Raw genomic sequence first — 19,682 nt, forward strand, 5'->3', positions numbered from 1 at the left:
GACGAGGAGGTGCTGGCCGGGCTGAGCAGAGCCGCCAGCGGAGACGAGGAGGTGCTGGAGAGGTTCCCTTGAACCCCCAGCGGAGATGAGGAGCTGCTGGAGGGGTCCTCCTGAACCCCCAGCGGGAACAGAAGCAGAGCCAGCAGGTGCAGAGATTTCTGCCTGAGGGGACGCTAACTGTAGCTGCACAGGGCACGCAGTCGGCTTGGGATGCAACCGCTGGGGCTGTGCAGGACAAACAGTCCGTCCAAGCTTTGTTAGCACGACGCTGTCCTCAACTGGCTGAGTGAGCCCACAAGAGCCTCCAGCAGAGGATGGCGGTGACTGAACGAGTTGCTGAACTACTAACTGAGCTAGTAACAGAGTTAATGACTGAGCTGATAATGGAGCTGATAACTGTGCTAGAGACTGAACTGGTGACAAAATAAGAAACTGTGCTAATAACTGAGCTACTGACTGAGTTATGGACAGAAATGCCAGTTGTAGTGGTAGTTGCGCTTGTGGTTGAGCAGGTGTCTGACTCTTAGCTGCTCTCCTTCTGGGAACAGGAACAGGTGCTAGGCCTGGCCGAACACCAGTCATCCCCACCCGAGGAACAGATACGGGTGCAGGGACGAGCTGGTCTCTGGCTGCCTTTACCCTGGGGGCTGGTGTAGGTGCAGGAGCTAGCTGGACCTCTGTCGCTCCCACCCGAGGAACTGAGACGGGTGCAGGAGTCGGCAGGGTCACGGCTGACCTCACCCGGGGAACCGGAACAGGCACAGGCGACGGCTGGGTGTCCATCAACCCCACCCGAGGAGCAGGTACGGGTGCCGGGATGAACGGAGCCTCTGCCAGGCTGGGGATAGAAGCAGGGACCGGCTGGACCTCAGCCACCCTCTCCCGAGGAACTGATACGGGAGCAAGGGAAAGCTGGGCCTGCGCTGCCCTGGTTACAGGAACTGGAGTTTGAGAGCAGAGTTCAGGAGCAGCAACAGACACTGGGAAAACCAAGTTATTGACGCCAAACTCAGTTTTAGGAGATCTAGGTTTAAAGCAAGCAGGTCCTAGGAAATCCACTGCTATAACACTCTCCAGGTTAGCGCTAGCAGTCCTGGAGGAGGTTAGCTCAGGGACAGTCACGAAGCAGTTTCAAAACAGACAACATCAACAACTGTCTCTTGAGGAACGGTGTGCTGTCTAACACAGGTCAGAGAAGGAAGAACGCCAGAGACAGTTCTTTTCAGAATCGAGGCTGGAAGAACAAACACAGGTTGAGAAACAAAGTCAATTTTCATATAGTCCATAGGTGAACCAACTCGGCAGGCTGACTCAGATCGAACTGGATGGGGAGCCACACAGTCCAGGGACGAAGTAACACCCACAACAGTTTTCACAGCAACAGGTTCAGAGGAGTAGCGAACAGGATCAAGCATGCGTTGCCGTGGGTCACAAAACTTGACCTGATCAAGCAACTCTTTAACCCTAGTCTTTCAGTTAGCTTAGCAAAGGAAGCGACCATCTTGTTACCGCTCACTCGAGAAACTGAATGATTAAACACTGGTTGTGGACCTGACTGGGCACCACTGGACATGTCAAAAGACAGAACGGGTTGGCACATGAAACAGTTACTAGAAGGAGCATCAGTTACAGAACACTCAGTCTCAGATGGTTTGGCTGATGATGGTGGTGGTGTGTGGCTGAGTTCAGACTGGAAAACCCCAGAGTGTACAGGCTGGTTAAAACAGTTCTGTGGGGCTGCAACGCTGGTAGCAGTGTGTGGGTGAGTCTGGTGTAGGATAGCTGTCTTAGGTTCAGCTGTCTCTACATGTAACACATTCATATCGGTTAAATCAAAGGACATACTGCGAGCTTTACAAAAATCAGAGGGCTCAAAAACACAAAGGTTGCTAGCAACTGGTGAATGATCCGACACAGAGGTGCCTCGCTGTATAGTGTCTCTAGAGTCCAAACACACAGTGGTGGAGTTATCCGATTCAGGAAACACAATGGCGGGCAAAACAGAGTTACTCACAGTGGTGGAAAAGTCATGAAGTCCGGGTCCAGAAAACTTGGGCTGAGAGTGTGACGCACAGTCACTCTCACCCAGGGATGAAAACTGCTCCGCTGCTCGGGAACGCCGGCGACGTGAACGCCGTTTCCTCCGGGAAGGGGGGGGAGACGAGCCGGACCACGAATCCTCCAGCGGACCGGGCTGAACGTCCTCCGACTCTTCACACTGGAGAGGCAGCTCCGGGCGGATGCCTACGGTGGAAACGAGGAAGTCCCGGATGTGGGGGTGCAGCGTGCCGAACAGCCACGGGAGTCCGGACACCATCCGCTGTAGACGGACGGCTACGACCTCCCGGTGTTCGTCTCCTGGCAGCACTTCCCACTCCTGACAGTGATATTCCACCGTGTAGATTAAATCCTCCCGGAGCTCAGCGGAGGGGTTGTGAGTTGCTGGGTCCATGTCGTGGTCGTAGTCTTCTGTCATGATTCGGCTGTGTGGCAGGCAGGATGAGGACCCAAAATGCAAACTCACGGACTCAGGGGATAAACTCAAAATCACAGCTTTAATGCTGGAAGGCAGATCACAAGAAATACAAAACTTAAACCGGGAACAATAACTAACACTTGCAGAGAGACACAGGGAAATCCACACAGCTATGAGGGAGACTACGACACAGAACTGAGGGAGACGCAGACAGAAATACACAGAGGGTTAACGAGGGAAGTGGGAGCACACGGGGAACACAGCTGACACAGATAATCATAACGAGACAGGGCAGGAGTGAACACAACATGACGCATACTGACGAGAGACTGTCAAAGTAAAACAGAAAGTACAGAGGTTCAGACAGGAGGAGAGAGCACGGGGAGAACACAGACATAACAGGCTGGGGAAAACATGGAATAAAACACGAAAGGGGACAAGGGCTCATGAATACATAGAGGGGCACACAGGGGGTGAGAGTCACAAAGGGAAAGCACACAGGGAACAACATAACAGGGCAACTCCGGAAACAGAACCTAAACAGGGAACTGAATACAAAAAATACAAGAGAAGAATACTGGGCCAACACGGCCCAGGACCATGACAGTATTACGTTTTGCGAAACTTTCTGTTGGTAGTTTTTTAAAGAAGATGATTACAATCTCTAAAAAAAAAAGTATCTGTAGTTCTGCTGCAGCGACTGTTGATTCTTCGGTTTTAGGGTTGCCATGCTGGATTGACTTTGATCTGTTCTTTTTTTCAACCTCCATTCAGTTTGACAGTGTTATCAGATTCCAGTGTTAAATCAGTGACCTACTCTGTAAATGTATTATTGTCAGCGGCAACTTCCTGCTGTGCTGAGCTTGGTGTTCCCTCGTGGTTGTGACAGATGCCAAGAAAATTGGGCATACTGTAGTGAACATTTATATATTTATCTGACTGACTAAAATAACTTTGGCATGCGTTTACAGCGCAACTAGCTTTGCATATCTATGACTTATTGTGATAAAGTTATTTTTATGTCCAGGTGACTGATTTAATTTATTATTGTTTTCTTCTTCTTTTTTTCTTTAGAAAATTAAATGTTAAAAAATGTAAAAGTAGAATTTACCATCTGCATTCATCCAGCAGCACTTGGTGAGATACATTTATATTACAATCTAATTAAAATATTGCTTAAAAGCAGGAGTGATGTTTGTCTTTAATATCACAGGGAGTTTCTGGTTATACTGATAGACTGTAGATGTTTCCTCCTTGAATTTCCCTTCCTTGGTTTGGGAAATGACAGGAAGCAGACGCAGTGCAGAACTGAGCTTCTTAAAGGCTGGCAGCAGATGTGATATTTATGACCGTTTTTTAAAAAATCAGACACTGGCTGTGGTTCTCTACCAGACCACAGGCAGCGCTCAGAGAAGACTATTTCTTTTTTTTTTAAACTTTTTATTTTATTTATTTGAACAACTCACCTGTCCATTACGCATACAGTTTCTTCAGAATAACAGCATACAAAGAGAGTCACAAACTCAAGACAGTGAAATTAGAAAGAAAAAGAAACAAACAAATATATATATATGTATAAAAATATAGACACATATAAAATAATAATTAGAAAAATAAGATAAAGTAAAACAAAAGAAAAAAAAGGAAACATGCCTGTGGTGTCAAACATTTCCATCGTTCATTTCACTTTTTTTTTTGTATGCTCATCTTCATTCAGTTCAGTCTTTTTTTCCCCTTCCGTTGTACGTCAACCATTTTCCCCAGTCCTTCAAAAAGCGTTCTTCCTTTAATTTCAGTTTATATGTAAGGTTCTCCATCTCCATAATGTCCTCCACAATTGCTACCCACTGCTGCTTTCCTGGTGTTTCTGTCTTAAGCCAGTTTTTGGTGATGGCCTTCTTTGCTGCCAAAAGGAGAATCTTAGCCAAGTAACGATCCTTTACATCTACAGTACCTTCCAAGTACAAAACAAGGCAGGTTCTAGGAATAATATAACCTAATATATCACAGAGAGCCGAGTGAATTTTAACCCAGAAAGTGTGAATTTTTCTGCATTTCCAGAAAATGTGTGTATGGTCTGGTTCATCCCATCCACACAGCCTCCAACATTGTTGTTGTGTATTGGTTTGTTTATTTTTAATCTTAGGTGTAATAAAATAGCGAATTTGATTTTTCCAGATGAATTCTCTCCACCTCAATGAGTGAGTTGTATTCTTATGTTCTTTCCATGTTTCATACCACACCCTCTCAGTGATTTCTTCACTCAGCTCTCTTTCCCATTTTACTTTAACATATACAGTTGATTCCTGTCTTGATTCCATCAAACATTTGTATAGGGTGGACACTGTTTTTGGAATAACACTTTTATATGCCAGTATAATTATTTTTATAATAGGATGGATTTTGTCTTCCTCTATTTTTATGTTTTTATTAAAGTAATCTCTCACCTGTAAGTATCTGTAGAAATCCTTGTTTTTTTTAAGTTGTATTCCCGTTTTAATTCTTCAAAACTTTTAATTTCTCCTTTTTTGATTAATAAACAAATTGCTGTGATTCCCTTTTCATTCCAATTTTTAAAACCAAGATCCAATTTTCCTGGTCTAAATTATTCATCGAAGGCTATCCATTTTAGCAAACCAAGCTCTTTGCCAATCCTGAACTCCTTTACTGTATCATACCATACATTTACAGTTTTTCTCGATTGCTTAAACACTATAACCAGGCTTTTAAACTAAAATTTCAAAACCGTAACGCTATTTTTCAAAAAGCTCACCCATTTCCCTGAACTATAAACACTATTCCCTGCTTTGACACATGAGTCAAATTTGGTGAACTGTTACTGCAAAACTCTACACACAAATCCCTACATTTTTCAGTGCTTACACCATGTAGTCATTTAGAAAGCACTAGCATTCAATAATGTTAACTTAAGTCAGCATAGCTTGAGCTCAATTAGCACACAATTAACCAGGTGGAAACACTAGGAGTCAAAATTTATCACACACCAATCAGAACCTTCGATGGATAGATAAAAGGGCCAAAGTCAGCTCATTCAGGTTTGAAACAATGGATCCAAAGAGATGCAAAGGAAGAGGACGTGGTGGAGAAAGAGGACGTGGTGAAGGAGGAGGACGTGGTGGAGGAAGAGGACATGGTGAAAGAGGAGGACGTGGTGAAAGAGGAGGACGTGGTGAAAGAGGAGGAGGAGGTGGAGGAAGAGGACGTGGTGAAAGAGGAGGAGGAGGTGGTCTAGGACAACAGGAAGGTGGTGGAGGAGGAGGGAGAGGTGGAGGAGGAGGAGGACGTGGTGAAGGAGGTGGAGGTGGAGAACGACGGCGACAAGGAAGGGGAAGAGCAAGGGCAAGAAGACAGTCAGTCTCGGATGAAATTCGAGCCACTTTAGTTCACCATGTCCTTGTCCATGGGATGACTATGAGGGAGGCTGGGCAACGAGTACAACCAAATTTGAGTCGCTTCACTGTTGCCTCCATCATCAGAACCTTCAGGGAGGAAAACAGGTAGGTGTACTTGCAGTAAGACTGCTTTGTACAGTAACTTTTAAGTTACTGAACTTATGTTTCTTGAGTTTCAGTATGTTTCCATTATTTTCCTGTAAAAAGAATGTGTGACAGTTACAGTAATGACTGCTTCTATTTTTGTAGGACACAGAGACGACCACCTGGTGGAGGCAGGTTAAGGCTTTTGTCGGAGGAGCAAGAGAGGGAACTTGTAAACATGGTAATTGCAAATAATGTAATCCGCCTGCAAGAGATTCAAAGGAGAGTGATTGAGGATGATCATCTTTTTCGAGGCATAAATGCCATCAGCCTCTCCACAATTGACCGCATCCTCCGAAAGAATCAATTCCGGATGAAACAGGCATACCGAGTCCCTTTCGAACGAAACTCTGACAGAGTGAAAAACCAACGTGTGGAATATGTTCAGGTATGAGTTTGGATATTGTATAAAGTATTGTGTACCATCACAGCATGGCAGTTTATGCTGCCATTTCAGCACTCTTGAACTGTGGTTCAGGGTACCGATTGACTCTACTGTGTTATGTGTTTTGCAGAGAATCTTTGAGATTGAAGGACGGCCTGTTCCCCATGAAATAATCTTTGTGGATGAGGCAGGTTTTAACCTGACCAAAAGAAGGAAAAGGGGGAGGAACATAATTGGCCATCGGGCTATTGTAAATGTCCCTGGTCAGCGTGGAGGGAATGTCACTATGTGCGCAGCCATCAGCCAACGAGGGGTACTCCACCGCCATGCCGTACTAGGACCCTATAACACTATGCTTCTCCTTGCTTTTCTTGATGGTTTAAGACAACATATGTTCCAGCTGGACTACAGGGAACCAGCACACCCAGAGCAGCCTCACTACGTTGTTGTGTGGGATAACGTCAGCTTCCATCGCGCTGCTCTGGTTCGTGACTGGTTTACCAATAACCCAAGGTTTTCTAATATCTTTCTGCCTGCATACTCTCCCTTTCTAAACCCGATAGAGGAGTTATTTTCGGCATGGCGGTGGAAAGTGTATGACCGAGAACCTTATGTCCGTGTTCACCTCCTTCAGGCCATGGAAGAAGCCTGCCTAGACATATCAGTAGATGCATGCCAGGGGTGGATCAGGCATGCAAGAGGATTTTACCCCCGCTGCCTGGCTAGGGCCAATATAGCCTGTGATGTGGATGAGATTCTCTGGCCTGACCCAGACCAAAGACAAGATGCTGAGGTGGAATAATGTTTTTTGGTGTGTGTTGTACTGTATAGTACATGAATGACAATGTGCCACAGTACATACATTGGTTGCGTCTTTTGTGTTTATCATGTGAAAAGGTTTTTGAAGGGGAGAACCATAAGCAACCTAATTGTTTTGGAACTATTGTTTTGAATTAATTGTACCAGTGTGCAAAACTCTGTTGTAGTGTGTGTGTTTTTGAGGGCTTGTGTTTGATGTCTGAGGGCAAAGTTTGGTTTTTCAGCAAGAGTGAATAGTTTTGAGTGTAGAGCTTCATTTTGACCTGAAAATAGGATGTTTGGGAAATTGAGTGAGATGTTATGGATTTGTGTTTACTGTTGTGAGAATATGAGGCATAGTTTCAAGAAATGTGTTTTAGCAATCGAGAAAAACTGTAATGTAAAGGATATTATCGGGTTCCTATCTTGGTCTTTAGTTACGTTATGCTGGCATTAGGTATTTTCTGTTCTGCAGCAGTTTGCCCTCTAGTGGTTGTTTTTGTGTATTTTTTTTACTCTGTAAGATCTAGCGAGAGGCAGTTTCACCTCCGTTAATCTGTTGCCATCCATGCCTTCACAAGCTGATAAGCGGCATCATCTGTGAGTAATATTGTTTGTTATCACTGAGACAACTTGTGTGCATTATTATTTGTTGTGAAGGCGTGATATAGTTTGTAGTTAGAATTTAATTTGAATGCATGTATAACCTAAGCTATTAAGGTTAAGCTAGCTCATATGTCATGTGGTTTCTTTAACGTTTTGATCATGAGTGTGATTTCATTTGATGTTTTATTCGGGCACTCACTAAGCAAATAAATATTGTGCTCATATTTTTGAATATGTGTTTGTTATACTGTATATTGAGGCAACATTTTTATTGGTTTATTTCTGGTTTTGTCAACAGTTTCACACTTTTTCCTTATTAAATCATCCAACTCAACACATTGGCCTGTTCCCTGGATTTTGATTAGGACAGTGTTTAGCTGTCTGTATAGCTGAGTCTACGTTCACGAGGACAACGCTTAGTGAGGACAGAACATACGTATTCAGGGGTCTTTTTCATACCCATGTTTGTTTGAATTGGGACATTGAGTGTGGAGAGCTCCACATCCTTCCAGCGAGCCCCGTAATCATCACTACACCAATATGTTATCTGGCGTATCTGTGCAGCACGAAAATATTCTTTTAAATTAGGAAGCGACATTCCTCCTTTCTCCTTAGTAAGCTGTAAAGTAGTGTGACACACTGTAATGTGTGGTCACATCATGTGATTTAATTTTTGTATATCGTATAAGCTTTTAGGTGTAGTTTTGTTAAGGAAGGGCCTTAAGCTTGTGATTTTTGTTGGAGATCCAACATGTGGTGTGATCCTTAGTTACGCCACAAGGGGGCACTTCCGCCCTAGTGAGATGGTTTAGTGTGACTCTACTGCTCGTCTTCAGATCTGGCAGAAGCGAGAGAGGAAACACACTACCTGTCGTCCATCTCATGATTTATCTGTTTTTTTCAGGTTAGTAAGTAATAAGGCCACACATGTGGTCCGCATAATTTACATGCCAAATAAGGGTAAAACCTGACCAGCAGTTTGTTTTGCTGGGATCTGTATTCGTCTGTTTTGCTCACTGAAATGTGTTACGATCGAGAGTAGGAGCTAGCTTAGCTCGCCACATCCTGGAGTAGCTGTTAGCTTTGTTGTTTTCTAAACTTAAGGCACCCTGTTGTAACAAAAGTACACCACGGCTCCTGTATACTTGAGTTAATGTGTTCGCAGAGACAGTTTGATGTGTTGTCACTGTTATTGTCTAAAGTTAGTGTAATAACCTATAATAATTCTGATCGCTCTGCAATGTTGATGTGGAGATTTCCACTATACAGGTACTCCATTAGTATATGGTACAGTACTGGAATGTTTGCTTTATCAAACTATGTGTGAAAAAAGTGTGATTTATAGCTCTTAGTAACAAACAACAGAGATGACTGTTTAGATTTTTGTTTATACTTTTACTATACTATTTTAGTTTATTCTGATTTTGGGCTTTGGGAATGTGAGACAGAGATGTTAAGAAGTTTTTGCAACCTGTTGTGAACACATGAATGTGTTTAAATAAAGATCTGGCAGAAGCGAGAGAGGAAACACACTACCTGTCGTCCATCTCATGATTTATCTGTTTTTTTCAGAACCAGACATAATCTGTCAGCCGCCCTCTTGCTTGGGGTGTGTTACAGATTCTTGGGGGCTCGTCCGGGATTGGCTCTCCACATTGCCATGAGCTAATCCCACAACCTACAACACCTCGTGCTGGTAAAGCTGACAGCGTGATGCCGGCTGCCCCAAAGTGAGCTGTCTGTGTGAGACAAGCTGAGACCAAGTGAGGAAGAGGGCTGGACCCAAAAGCAACCTACTACGAGAGACTGGGGAAGACGTCGTCATGGCAGACCAGGAGAGGAAAAGCCTGGTATGGGACATCAGGAAAAGCCTACTGTCGCTGTCATCCAACGAACTTTTCCAGATTACTTCTACAGTCAGCCCTGTTCCAGGCAAAGATGCTGCAGAGCTTTCCAGCGGAGACGCAGAGGGATGTTTCGAGTACATCCACGCCTTTATGTACAGTAAGAACTTGTTAGATGCTGAGGATAGGGGCATGGGAGAACTGCTAGCCCTAAAAGATGTTGTCGATGAGGTTGTTCAGTCTCAAAGTAGTGTAATCTTACCTGCTGGGTCAAGTGTAAATACAAAGCCAATGTCCCCACTTATCACTGTCCCACCTACTGCATCAGCCCAACCAGCTAACACTGATGTACTATTTCCTGATGTAACAAATGTAACCACTCCTGTAACAGCAAACGCCAAGCTAATCACTGAGACAACTAATGAACTCAGTTGTGACGTTTTACCAGAGAATGTCCAAAAGATGCTGTTAGACTATGAGGATTTGAGCCAAAAGCTTGGTAGGCTGATGCACATTCCCACACCTCAAGCTACAGCACAACCTACACTCTCAGTCCCACATCACTCTGAGACACAGATGGACGTTTCCAGACACAGAGGACCCGAACAAGTAGTATCATTGAAGGATCTGTCCTACATTCATCGCCGTGAATTCAAAGTTCAAGGAGGCCAAATTGGAGATCACTCATCTGATATCAGCTTTAACAGTGTTTGCAGACAGATAGAGGAGGGGATAAAGGACAATTTCACTGAGTCTGAGATCGTGAGAGGTGTGCTAAGGATAATAAAGCCAGGAGATTTCAAGGACATGCTGGTCAATAAAGAAGACATGACTGTGGCTGAGCTCAAGGGGTTCCTCCAGTCGCACTTAGGTGAGAGGAATAGCACAGAACTATTCCAAGAACTAATGTGTGCCAAACAAAATGAGCATGAAACCCCTCAGCAGTTCCTCTACCGTGTTATTGGACTGAAGCAAAGAATATTGTTTGGTTCAAAACAGCCAGGGACTGATATCAGGTATAGCCCAGACACAGTACAAGATGTCTTCCTACACACAGTGTATCAGGGAATAGGACACAAGTACAATGATATTCGCAGGGAGCTTAAACCTTTACTTTCAGACAACACAGTTACAGATGAGACAATCCTAAAGCATGTCATGAGGGTAACAAGTGATGAAAGTGAACGACAAAGGCGTTTGGGGTCAACACAACGCTCAAGACAAGCTGCTGCACATAGTCTACAGGTTGAGGGAGAACAGGTTAAGCAGGCAAATACAAAGAAAGACATGACAGAGCATAGAGCTAAATCAGATGAAGTACAGAAGCTTGCAGAGAAAATAGATGTGCTCACCAAACTAGTAGACACCCTAGCAGAGAAAGTGGAGAGAAGCCAGTCATACAGCTGTCTACCCCCCAAGCCACAACCAACCAGAAGAGGAAGCCGTTATGGTTGTCCAAAATGTGTGCAGGAGGGGTTACAAGATTGTAAACACTGCTTCTCTTGTGGCGAACAGGGACACAGAGCTGTGGGTTGCCTAAAAAACCCTAAGCAGCAGGGAAACGTGAACCGGTTGCTGTGGGGGGACAAACAGTAACCGGAGTTCTTCCCAAGTCCCAATTCACAGACAGAGGAGCTGAAACAGACACCACCCACAATGTGACGGGGAACAGCAGGTTCAAAACAACTATTGAAACAGCTGCTGTTAACAAAAAGCATAGCCGTGAGAGAACTGCTGCTGACCCCCTAAAAGACACGACGCCTACCAATGAACCTGTTGCCAAATTAATAGGTAGGAAAGCTTTGACTAAGTGTATTCTCAATGGCCTCGCAGTCAATGCTCTCTTGGACACTGGGGCCCAAGTCAGCATAATAGACCGCCATTGGAGAGACAAGTACTTACCTGATCTTGACGTTCGTCCCCTGACTGAGTTAATTGAACTCATGGAGGATAAAAAGACACTGGAAGTGTATGCAGTGAATGGAGGGCTAATCCCCTTTGATGGCTGGGTGATCATAACCCTGAACTTACCAGGAAATGAGGACCCAGATTTATCAGTCAGTGTACCCTTCCTGGTGAGCTCGTTGCCTTTAGAAATGCCACTTTTGGGATTCAATGTGGTTGAAGTAGTGATTCAGGGAAAACCAGAAAGGCTAGCTTCCACTTTAAGTCGCCTCCTAGGTGGGGCAATGTCCATCCCTGATGACACAGCAAAGACCATTGTCCATTTTGTGCAGACAAAAAAACCTGTTTCTGCTCAGGGGCGCCTGAGAACAGGTCCGAAAGACAAAGTCATCCCAGCTGGTAGCGTAACCTGGGTAAAATGTAAAGTACCACCACAGTTTGACTCTGGCGACCCTCTAGTGCTGTTCGAACCTGAGGAAAATTGCCCACAGTTACAACAGCTAGATGTGGGTGAGGGCCTCTTAGAAGTTCAGATGGGCAGAACTCCGCATGTAAATTTGCCTTTAGGAAACCAGACAAAACATGACATTATTCTACCCCGAAAAGCTTTGATTGGCAGTATCCAGCCTATCAAGAAAATTGTTGAGACTGACTCACTCCCAAACAGAGACCTGGAGATCCAGAGTCCTACCACTGCACCACCTACTCCAAGTTGTTCCACTCTATTGTGGCATCCACCCGTTGATGTACATTACCTCACAGAGGAGCAGCAGGGAGTTGTAAGGAAAATGCTGTTTGAGGAGTCAGCTACTTTTGCAAAGGATGCTAATGATATAGGCTGTATTACAAGTCTAGAGCTGTCACTAAATCTTAAAGATGACATCCCTGTGCAAAAAGCCTACAGCTCAGTTCCAAAGCCATTATTCAATGAAGTAAAGGAGTACATCCAGGACCTTTTAGCAAAGGGCTGGATAATCAAATCAAAATCTCCTTATGCTGCCCCTGTTGTATGTGTCCGCAAAAAGGATGGCACATTACGCCTGTGCATCGACTACCGGTTACTAAACCAGAAAACCATACCTGATAGGCACCCACTGCCCCGTATCCAAGATCTGATCGATACGCTGGGGGGCCATTGCTGGTTCAGTATTCTTGACCAAGGAAAGGCATACCACCAGGGATTTATGGCAGAGGGCTCAAGGCATCTCACAGCCTTTGTAACTCCCTGGGGGTTGTATGAGTGGGTCAGAATACCCTTCGGCCTCTCCAATGCGCCTGCAGCCTTTCAGAGGAGTATGGAGGAGATGCTGGATGCATTTAGGGATGAATGTTGCATTCTCTACCTAGATGACATCCTCTGCTATGCCAAAACCTTTGAGGAGCATGTTGAGGGCGTCCGCAAAGTTTTGAAAGCACTTCAGCATCACGGTGTGAAGCTAAGGCCTGAAAAGTACGAACTCTTTCGCAGACAAGTAAGATATTTGGGTCGCCTCGTATCAGCAGAGGGTGTGCAAATTGACCCAAAGGATCTAGAGGCTGTGCAGTCACTCAGGGCCAAAACACCGCAGACTGTTGGCGATGTGAGGCGGCTCCTGGGCTTCCTCAGCTATTACCGTAGCTATATTCAGGACTTCTCACGTATCGCAAAGCCTGTGTATGAGCTTCTCCAAGCCAAGTCTGACATTTCACGAGCACCACCTCACCAGAGGAAATCCAAAGGCAGTCAGCTGTCCTCCAATACTCCTGTGGTGTGGACTGGTGAACACCAGGGGGCACTGGAGCGACTCATCGACATGCTCACCCACCCTCCAGTCCTGGCCTACCCAGACTTCCACTTACCTTTCTTGCTACACACAGATGCCTCAGAGCAAGGCCTTGGCGCTGTACTCTAGGGCTGCCACGATTAGTCGACTAGTCACGATTACGTCGACTATCAAAATCGTCGACGACTGATTTAATAGTCGACGCGTCATTTGAAGCTTTGTAAGATCCCAAAAGCAGGAATAAGTAGCAGGATTTAAGAGTGTAATAACGGACTGAAACAGAAGATGGCAGCACTGCATGTACAAGGATGCCAGCTGCCGTTAAACCCCGAAGAAGAAGAAACTGTGTCCCAGAATTCATAGCGCGGCCCAGCGCAGTTGTCAACAATGGCGGCAGCTAGTTAGTTTTAATATTACTCTTATTATTCTTTCTGGGTCACAAAATAAACGTTTAACATATTTTCAGGTGAGAATGTAGCTGTGTAAACCTCAAATATCTGCTCAGTTTATCAAGACACCACATATTTTCAAAAGCGCTCCGACGTTTTCGGAGGCGTCTGTTACCCACTAGCTCGATAGCTAGCCGGGGGCCATGAGAGCACCGGACTCCCGGCAGATCGTTTTCAAACCCACCGCCCTACTCAGGTTAAACATATACAAGTCACTTAGATAACTTAAAAATGTTATTGTTTGGCTTTTTTCAGTATTTTATTTGTTCCTGAGTAAATTGGCTGAGTTTATTAAACTCCACCGAAACAATCTGCACATTTAATTAGAATTCAATTAACTATCATCTTGTCTTTATTTTTAGTTAGCACAGACCTTAAACACTTAAAGCTGTAAGCTAATGATAGTTATATAAGAGCAGATGCTGCTGGTGCAATAAGCTGTACTTTTACGTTCAATGGATGATGATCTGATTAGTCGACTAATCGCAAAAATAATCGGTGACTAGTCGACTATCAAAATAATCGTTTGTGGCAGCCCTACTGTACTCTATCAGCAGCAAGATGGTAAGCTAAGGGTTATTGGGTATGGCTCCAGAACGCTGTCTCCAGCCGAGAAAAACTATTGCCTGCACAGTGGGAAATTAGAATTTCTGGCGCTTAAATGGGCGGTGTGTGAAAAGTTTAGAGACTACCTCTATTATGCCCCACACTTCACCATCTATACTGACAACAACCCTCTGACTTACATAATGAGCACTGCTAAGCTTAATGCTGTTGGGCATCGCTGGGTTGGGGAGTTGTCAGATTTCCGGTTTGAGATAAAATACAGACCAGGAAAGGTAAATATAGATGCTGACACGTTGTCCCGCATGCCCCTTGACATTGAGAAGTACGTGACAGCATGTACTGAGGGGCTCTCTCATGAAGTTGTGCAAACCACATGGGGTGGGGCCAAAGCAGCCCAGGAACACGATGTAGCTTGGGTCGCCATCCTGGCTCTTACTGCTAACACAAACATTGGTACTGACCGAGTACTGGCCCTAGCTAGAGAGAGGTTCTACTGGCCATTTATGAAACAGGAAGTTGAAAACTATGTCACAAGGAAGTGTCCCTGCATAAAACAAAAAAAAAAACCGGTTGGACATGTCCGTGCCCCAATGGGCACAATCACTTCAAACTCACCTTTGGATCTTGTATGCATAGATTACCTGCACCTAGAGCCCAGCCGAGGTGGATATGAATATATCCTGGTCGTAGTAGATCATTTTACAAGGTTTGCTCAAGCATACCCGACCAAAAATAAGTCAGGCAAGACAGCAGCTGAGCGCATCTTTGGTGATTTCATCCAGCGTTTTGGATATCCCAGCAGGCTGCATCACGATCAGGGTCGTGAGTTTGAAAACGAGCTCTTTAGGACTTTAAGAGATAAAGCTGGAATTGGACACTCAAGGACCACACCGTATCACCCCAAATGTAATCCCGCCGAGAGATTTAATCGGACTCTCTTGCAGATGCTTAGGACACTCGGCGACAAAGAAAAGCAATGCTGGAAAGATCACCTTCAGCAAACAGTGCACGCTTACAATTGTACGCGGCATGAGTCAACAGGGTATTCCCCTTACTTTCTGTTGTATGGGCATCACCCCCATCTCCCAATAGACTTGTTGTTTGGCCTGGTTGGGGAGAAAAAAACTGTGTCTCACAAACATTATGCTGAGAAGTGGGCAGAAAAGATGACTGAGGCGTACAAGATAGCCAGTGACAATAGTAAACTGTCCAGCGCACGAGGCAAATCCTACTATGACAAAAAACTCAGGGGTGTCGTCTTGCATCCTGGGGACAGGGTCCTCGTTAGAAATCTTGGTGAAAGAGGTGGGCCTGGAAAACTCAAGTCATACTGGGAAAAGAGTATCTACGTAGTCAAAGCACAAGTAGGCGACAACCCCGTGTATGTTGTCTACCGAGAAGCAGGAGATAAGGATAAGACTAGAGTGCTTCACCGTAACTTGTTACTACTTGTGAATGACTTGCCAGTTGAGGCTCCACAGCACATTCCTGAACCTACGCCAAAAAGACAAACAAAATCAAACAACCTGCCAGGGGACAGAGGCAGGAGAAGGCAACAGACTGAAACAAGTGACTCAGACTCTGAAGAGAGTACTGGAAAACTCTGGTTGAGGCTCCCTGTAAAAGAAAGAGAGCCCATCAGAGGAAAGACTTACCATTGGATATCTACTGCAGAACAGCCCGACCCAGCCTCCGGTGAAGAAAACAGTCATGCGAAGGTACCTGTCAGGGAAGAAAGCTGTATTGGCCGGCCAGTCAGCCAAGATCAAGTCAATCTAGGAGACAACTTTCCAGAGGTGCTTTCACTACATGACCCAGTCCCATCAGAAAACGCAGATGATGAACTGTCAATTCCAAATGAGGATGAACTGTCTGCACGCACCCCTCCACGATGTTCTACTAGCGACATGAGAAGGTCGACTAGGGAGAGGAAACCAAGGCAGATGCTGACATACTAAACACTGGGTGAACCATCGTACCAGCCTCATCCTACAGTTGCAACGCTCTCCTCACCCTACATGCCACCATGGACAGTTCCTTATCATATTCCAACACCCACAGGCTTTACACCTCACCTTCCATATGCTTACACACCTTACATATACACACCTTTGTTATATTGAATAAGTGTATGTGTCAATGTTTTTGAGAAAAATTGAGGTTTGAATGCCAGGAGCCATTCTTATTTTGTCGGGGAGCGTGTGACACACTGTAATGTGTGGTCACATCATGTGATTTAATTTTTGTATATCGTATAAGCTTTTAGGTGTAGTTTTGTTAAGGAAGGGCCTTAAGCTTGTGATTTTTGTTGGAGATCCAACATGTGGTGTGATCCCTAGTTACGCCACAAGGGGGCACTTCCGCCCTAGTGAGATGGTTTAGTGTGACGCTACTGCTCGTCTTCAGATCTGGCAGAAGCGAGAGAGGAAACACACTACCTGTCGTCCATCTCATGATTTATCTGTTTTTTTCAGGTTAGTAAGTAATAAGGCCACACATGTGGTCCGCATAATTTACATGCCAAATAAGGGTAAAACCTGACCAGCAGTTTGTTTTGCTGGGATCTGTATTCGTCTGTTTTGCTCATTGAAATGTGTTACGATCGAGAGTAGGAGCTAGCTTAGCTCGCCACATCCTGGAGTAGCTGTTAGCTTTGTTGTTTTCTAAACTTAAGGCACCCTGTTGTAACAAAAGTACACAACGGCTCCTGTATACTTGAGTTAATGTGTTCGCAGAGACAGTTTGATGTGTTGTCACTGTTATTGTCTAAAGTTAGTGTAATAACCTATAATAATTCTGATCGCTCTGCAATGTTGATGTGGAGATTTCCACTATACAGGTACTCCATTAGTATATGGTACAGTACTGGAATGTTTGCTTTATCAAACTATGTGTGAAAAAAGTGTGATTTATAGCTCTTAGTAACAAACAACAGAGATGACTGTTTAGATTTTTGTTTATACTTTTACTATACTATTTTAGTTTATTCTGATTTTGGGCTTTGGGAATGTGAGACAGAGATGTTAAGAAGTTTTTGCAACCTGTTGTGAACACATGAATGTGTTTAAATAAAGATCTGGCAGAAGCGAGAGAGGAAACACACTACCTGTCGTCCATCTCATGATTTATCTGTTTTTTTCAGAACCAGACATAATCTGTCAGCCGCCCTCTTGCTTGGGGTGTGTTACAGTAGTGTATCGTACCCTTGGCCGCTTGCCTTCCCAGACAAATCTAGGTATATACTTATCCCATTCTGAGAATTGGGTTTGAGGTATGCTTATCGGAAGAGAGAGGAATAAATATAGCAATCGTGGTAAGATATTCATCTTTATCACATTTATCCTGTCACTAAATCCTAACAGATATGTATTCCATCTTTCCATATCCTGCCTTATCCTGTTATTTATATGTCCATAGTTACTTTGATATAGTTTGGCATAGTTTTTGGTTATATTTATACTAGAGCTGGGCGATATGAGATTTTTTCATATTACGATATGTTTTTTTCATTTCAGGCGATAACGATATCTATCACGATATAAGCCAAATAACTATATTTGTAAGATTTAAATGTGCCGTTGCTCACAAGTAAAATGTGAAATAATCAGCAGCTTGTTTTGATTTAAATATTTATTTCTCATAATAAGTTCAACAGGGTAGATGTACTTAAGGAACATGAGACTTTTTCAGATAAATAAAGGCAAATATTGCAAACTACACAAAAGGCAGCCGCTAAAGCGTTTAAGTTTCAAAATAGAACAAACAAAACAGACTAAATTGTCAATTCCACTTAGAAACAAAATATTAATTCTAAAAATAAATCTTAGTTTGTTTTACAGAAGAACAGACAAAACTGACTAACTTTTGTCAATATCAAATAAACTGAGAACTAAAAGGAAATTCTCAATCTCTCCTTGTTGTATAGCTGAGCTTTTCAAACAGTTTTAACAGTTACTTTAGTCTGACAAAAGCCGAATGACGAATTAGCGCTTCCAGTCAGAGACTGAGGCTACGTCCACACGTACACGGGTATTTTTGAAAACGGAGATTTTCCGTTTTCGTTTTAAAAAAAGAATCCCGTCCACACATAAAGGCAGAAATGAAGGAAAACGATGCTATGAACATGCCAAAGCAGCAGGTGGCGCTAGATTCCTAACCGTGCAGAAATGTTGGCCAATCAGAAGTCTAGAAGCCTCGGTGGGAAAAAGTAAACAAAGCTGGGGCATAGAAGCAGAACCGAGTCGTATGTGTGGATGGACAGTAACTGTGTGTATGTGTAAGCATTTAAACACTGCAGAGAGTAGAATTAACAGTAACAGTATTGTAGAAATTCATTTCACCGAAACAATAACGTGGCGCAGTGTGACGCATGCACCAGTTTATTGTATTTCCAGACTTGTTTTCGGCACAATTTACAGTGCATGCTACTCTGTTTTTTGTCAGACTTGAAATAGCCGAAATACCTTCACACTACGGAACTTCTATGGCTCTTCCGTTCGACAATCTCTCCGGCGTTGGAACCATCATCTGTTTTCTCTTCGGTCACGCTCGGTTGATTTTTCTAGTCGGCACACTCATTTCCTCCATTACGCGCTGGCTCCATTACCCGCTGGCTGCTTCCCAAACAAACACACGTGCGGCTTGGCACTTGTGCTGTACGTAACAAGTCACACGACGTGACGCTGCGGCTGTGATTGGTTCGGCTCTGCGCTACTGAATTTGGCTGACCTTTTTTTTTTTTTTTTAAGATGACAAGAGCGGCGAGGTCTATCGCGATAGCTTAATTTCTCTATCGAGTAAAAGTTATATCGCGATACATATCGTTATCGTTCTATCGCCCAGCTCTAATTTATACCTAAATATTTAAGGGCTTTTGCCTCCCACTTTATTTCCCATTCCTTAAGATTTTGAGTTGGTATACAATTAAACATTAGAACTTGAGTTTTAAGTATATTTACTTTGTAGCCAGAAAGCGTACCAAATTTTCCTAACATTTCTGTAAGCTGCATAAAAGAGTTTGTGGGGTTTTTGAGGGCTATCAACACATCATTAGCAAACAGACTAATTACATGCTCTTGTCGGAGAAGACTATTTCTGTATCTGTGTGTGACCATCACTTCAATCCATAAAAAACCTGCAATAAGCATCCATCACTGTTGCCTAAAGAGCTGCAGGCTTTCACAGGAGACATTACATATCTGAAATGCTCAAAACTCAGTGGGTATAGGCTTTGCTATGTATAGTATTTTATACAAACTAATCTCAACAAGTTACCATGTAATAATTCAGAAGGTTATATGACCATTAGGGATGTTGCAAATCCCATTTTCAT

The 19,682-nt window shown here is 43.9% G+C and overlaps 2 protein-coding genes across 5 annotated transcripts in view; one reads left to right on the top strand and one right to left on the bottom strand.

The window, feature by feature from the left end:
* The window catches only part of LOC145432300 (ATP-dependent RNA helicase DDX54-like), a 318,477-nt gene that overhangs the window by 224,938 nt on the left and 73,857 nt on the right, over nt 1-19,682 (bottom strand). The window lies entirely within an intron of this gene.
* LOC145432299 (uncharacterized) lies at nt 5,801-8,063 on the top strand. The gene is made up of 3 exons (XM_080309051.1): nt 5,801-5,994; nt 6,139-6,421; nt 6,549-8,063. Exons 1-3 carry the CDS (start codon nt 5,903-5,905, stop codon nt 7,218-7,220), a joined length of 1,047 nt encoding a protein of 348 aa, XP_080165177.1. The 5' UTR covers nt 5,801-5,902; the 3' UTR covers nt 7,221-8,063.

The sequence above is a fragment of the Astatotilapia calliptera genome, chromosome 12 (genome assembly GCF_964374335.1).
Source record: "Astatotilapia calliptera chromosome 12, fAstCal68.1, whole genome shotgun sequence".
Lineage (NCBI taxonomy): Eukaryota > Metazoa > Chordata > Actinopteri > Cichliformes > Cichlidae > Astatotilapia > Astatotilapia calliptera.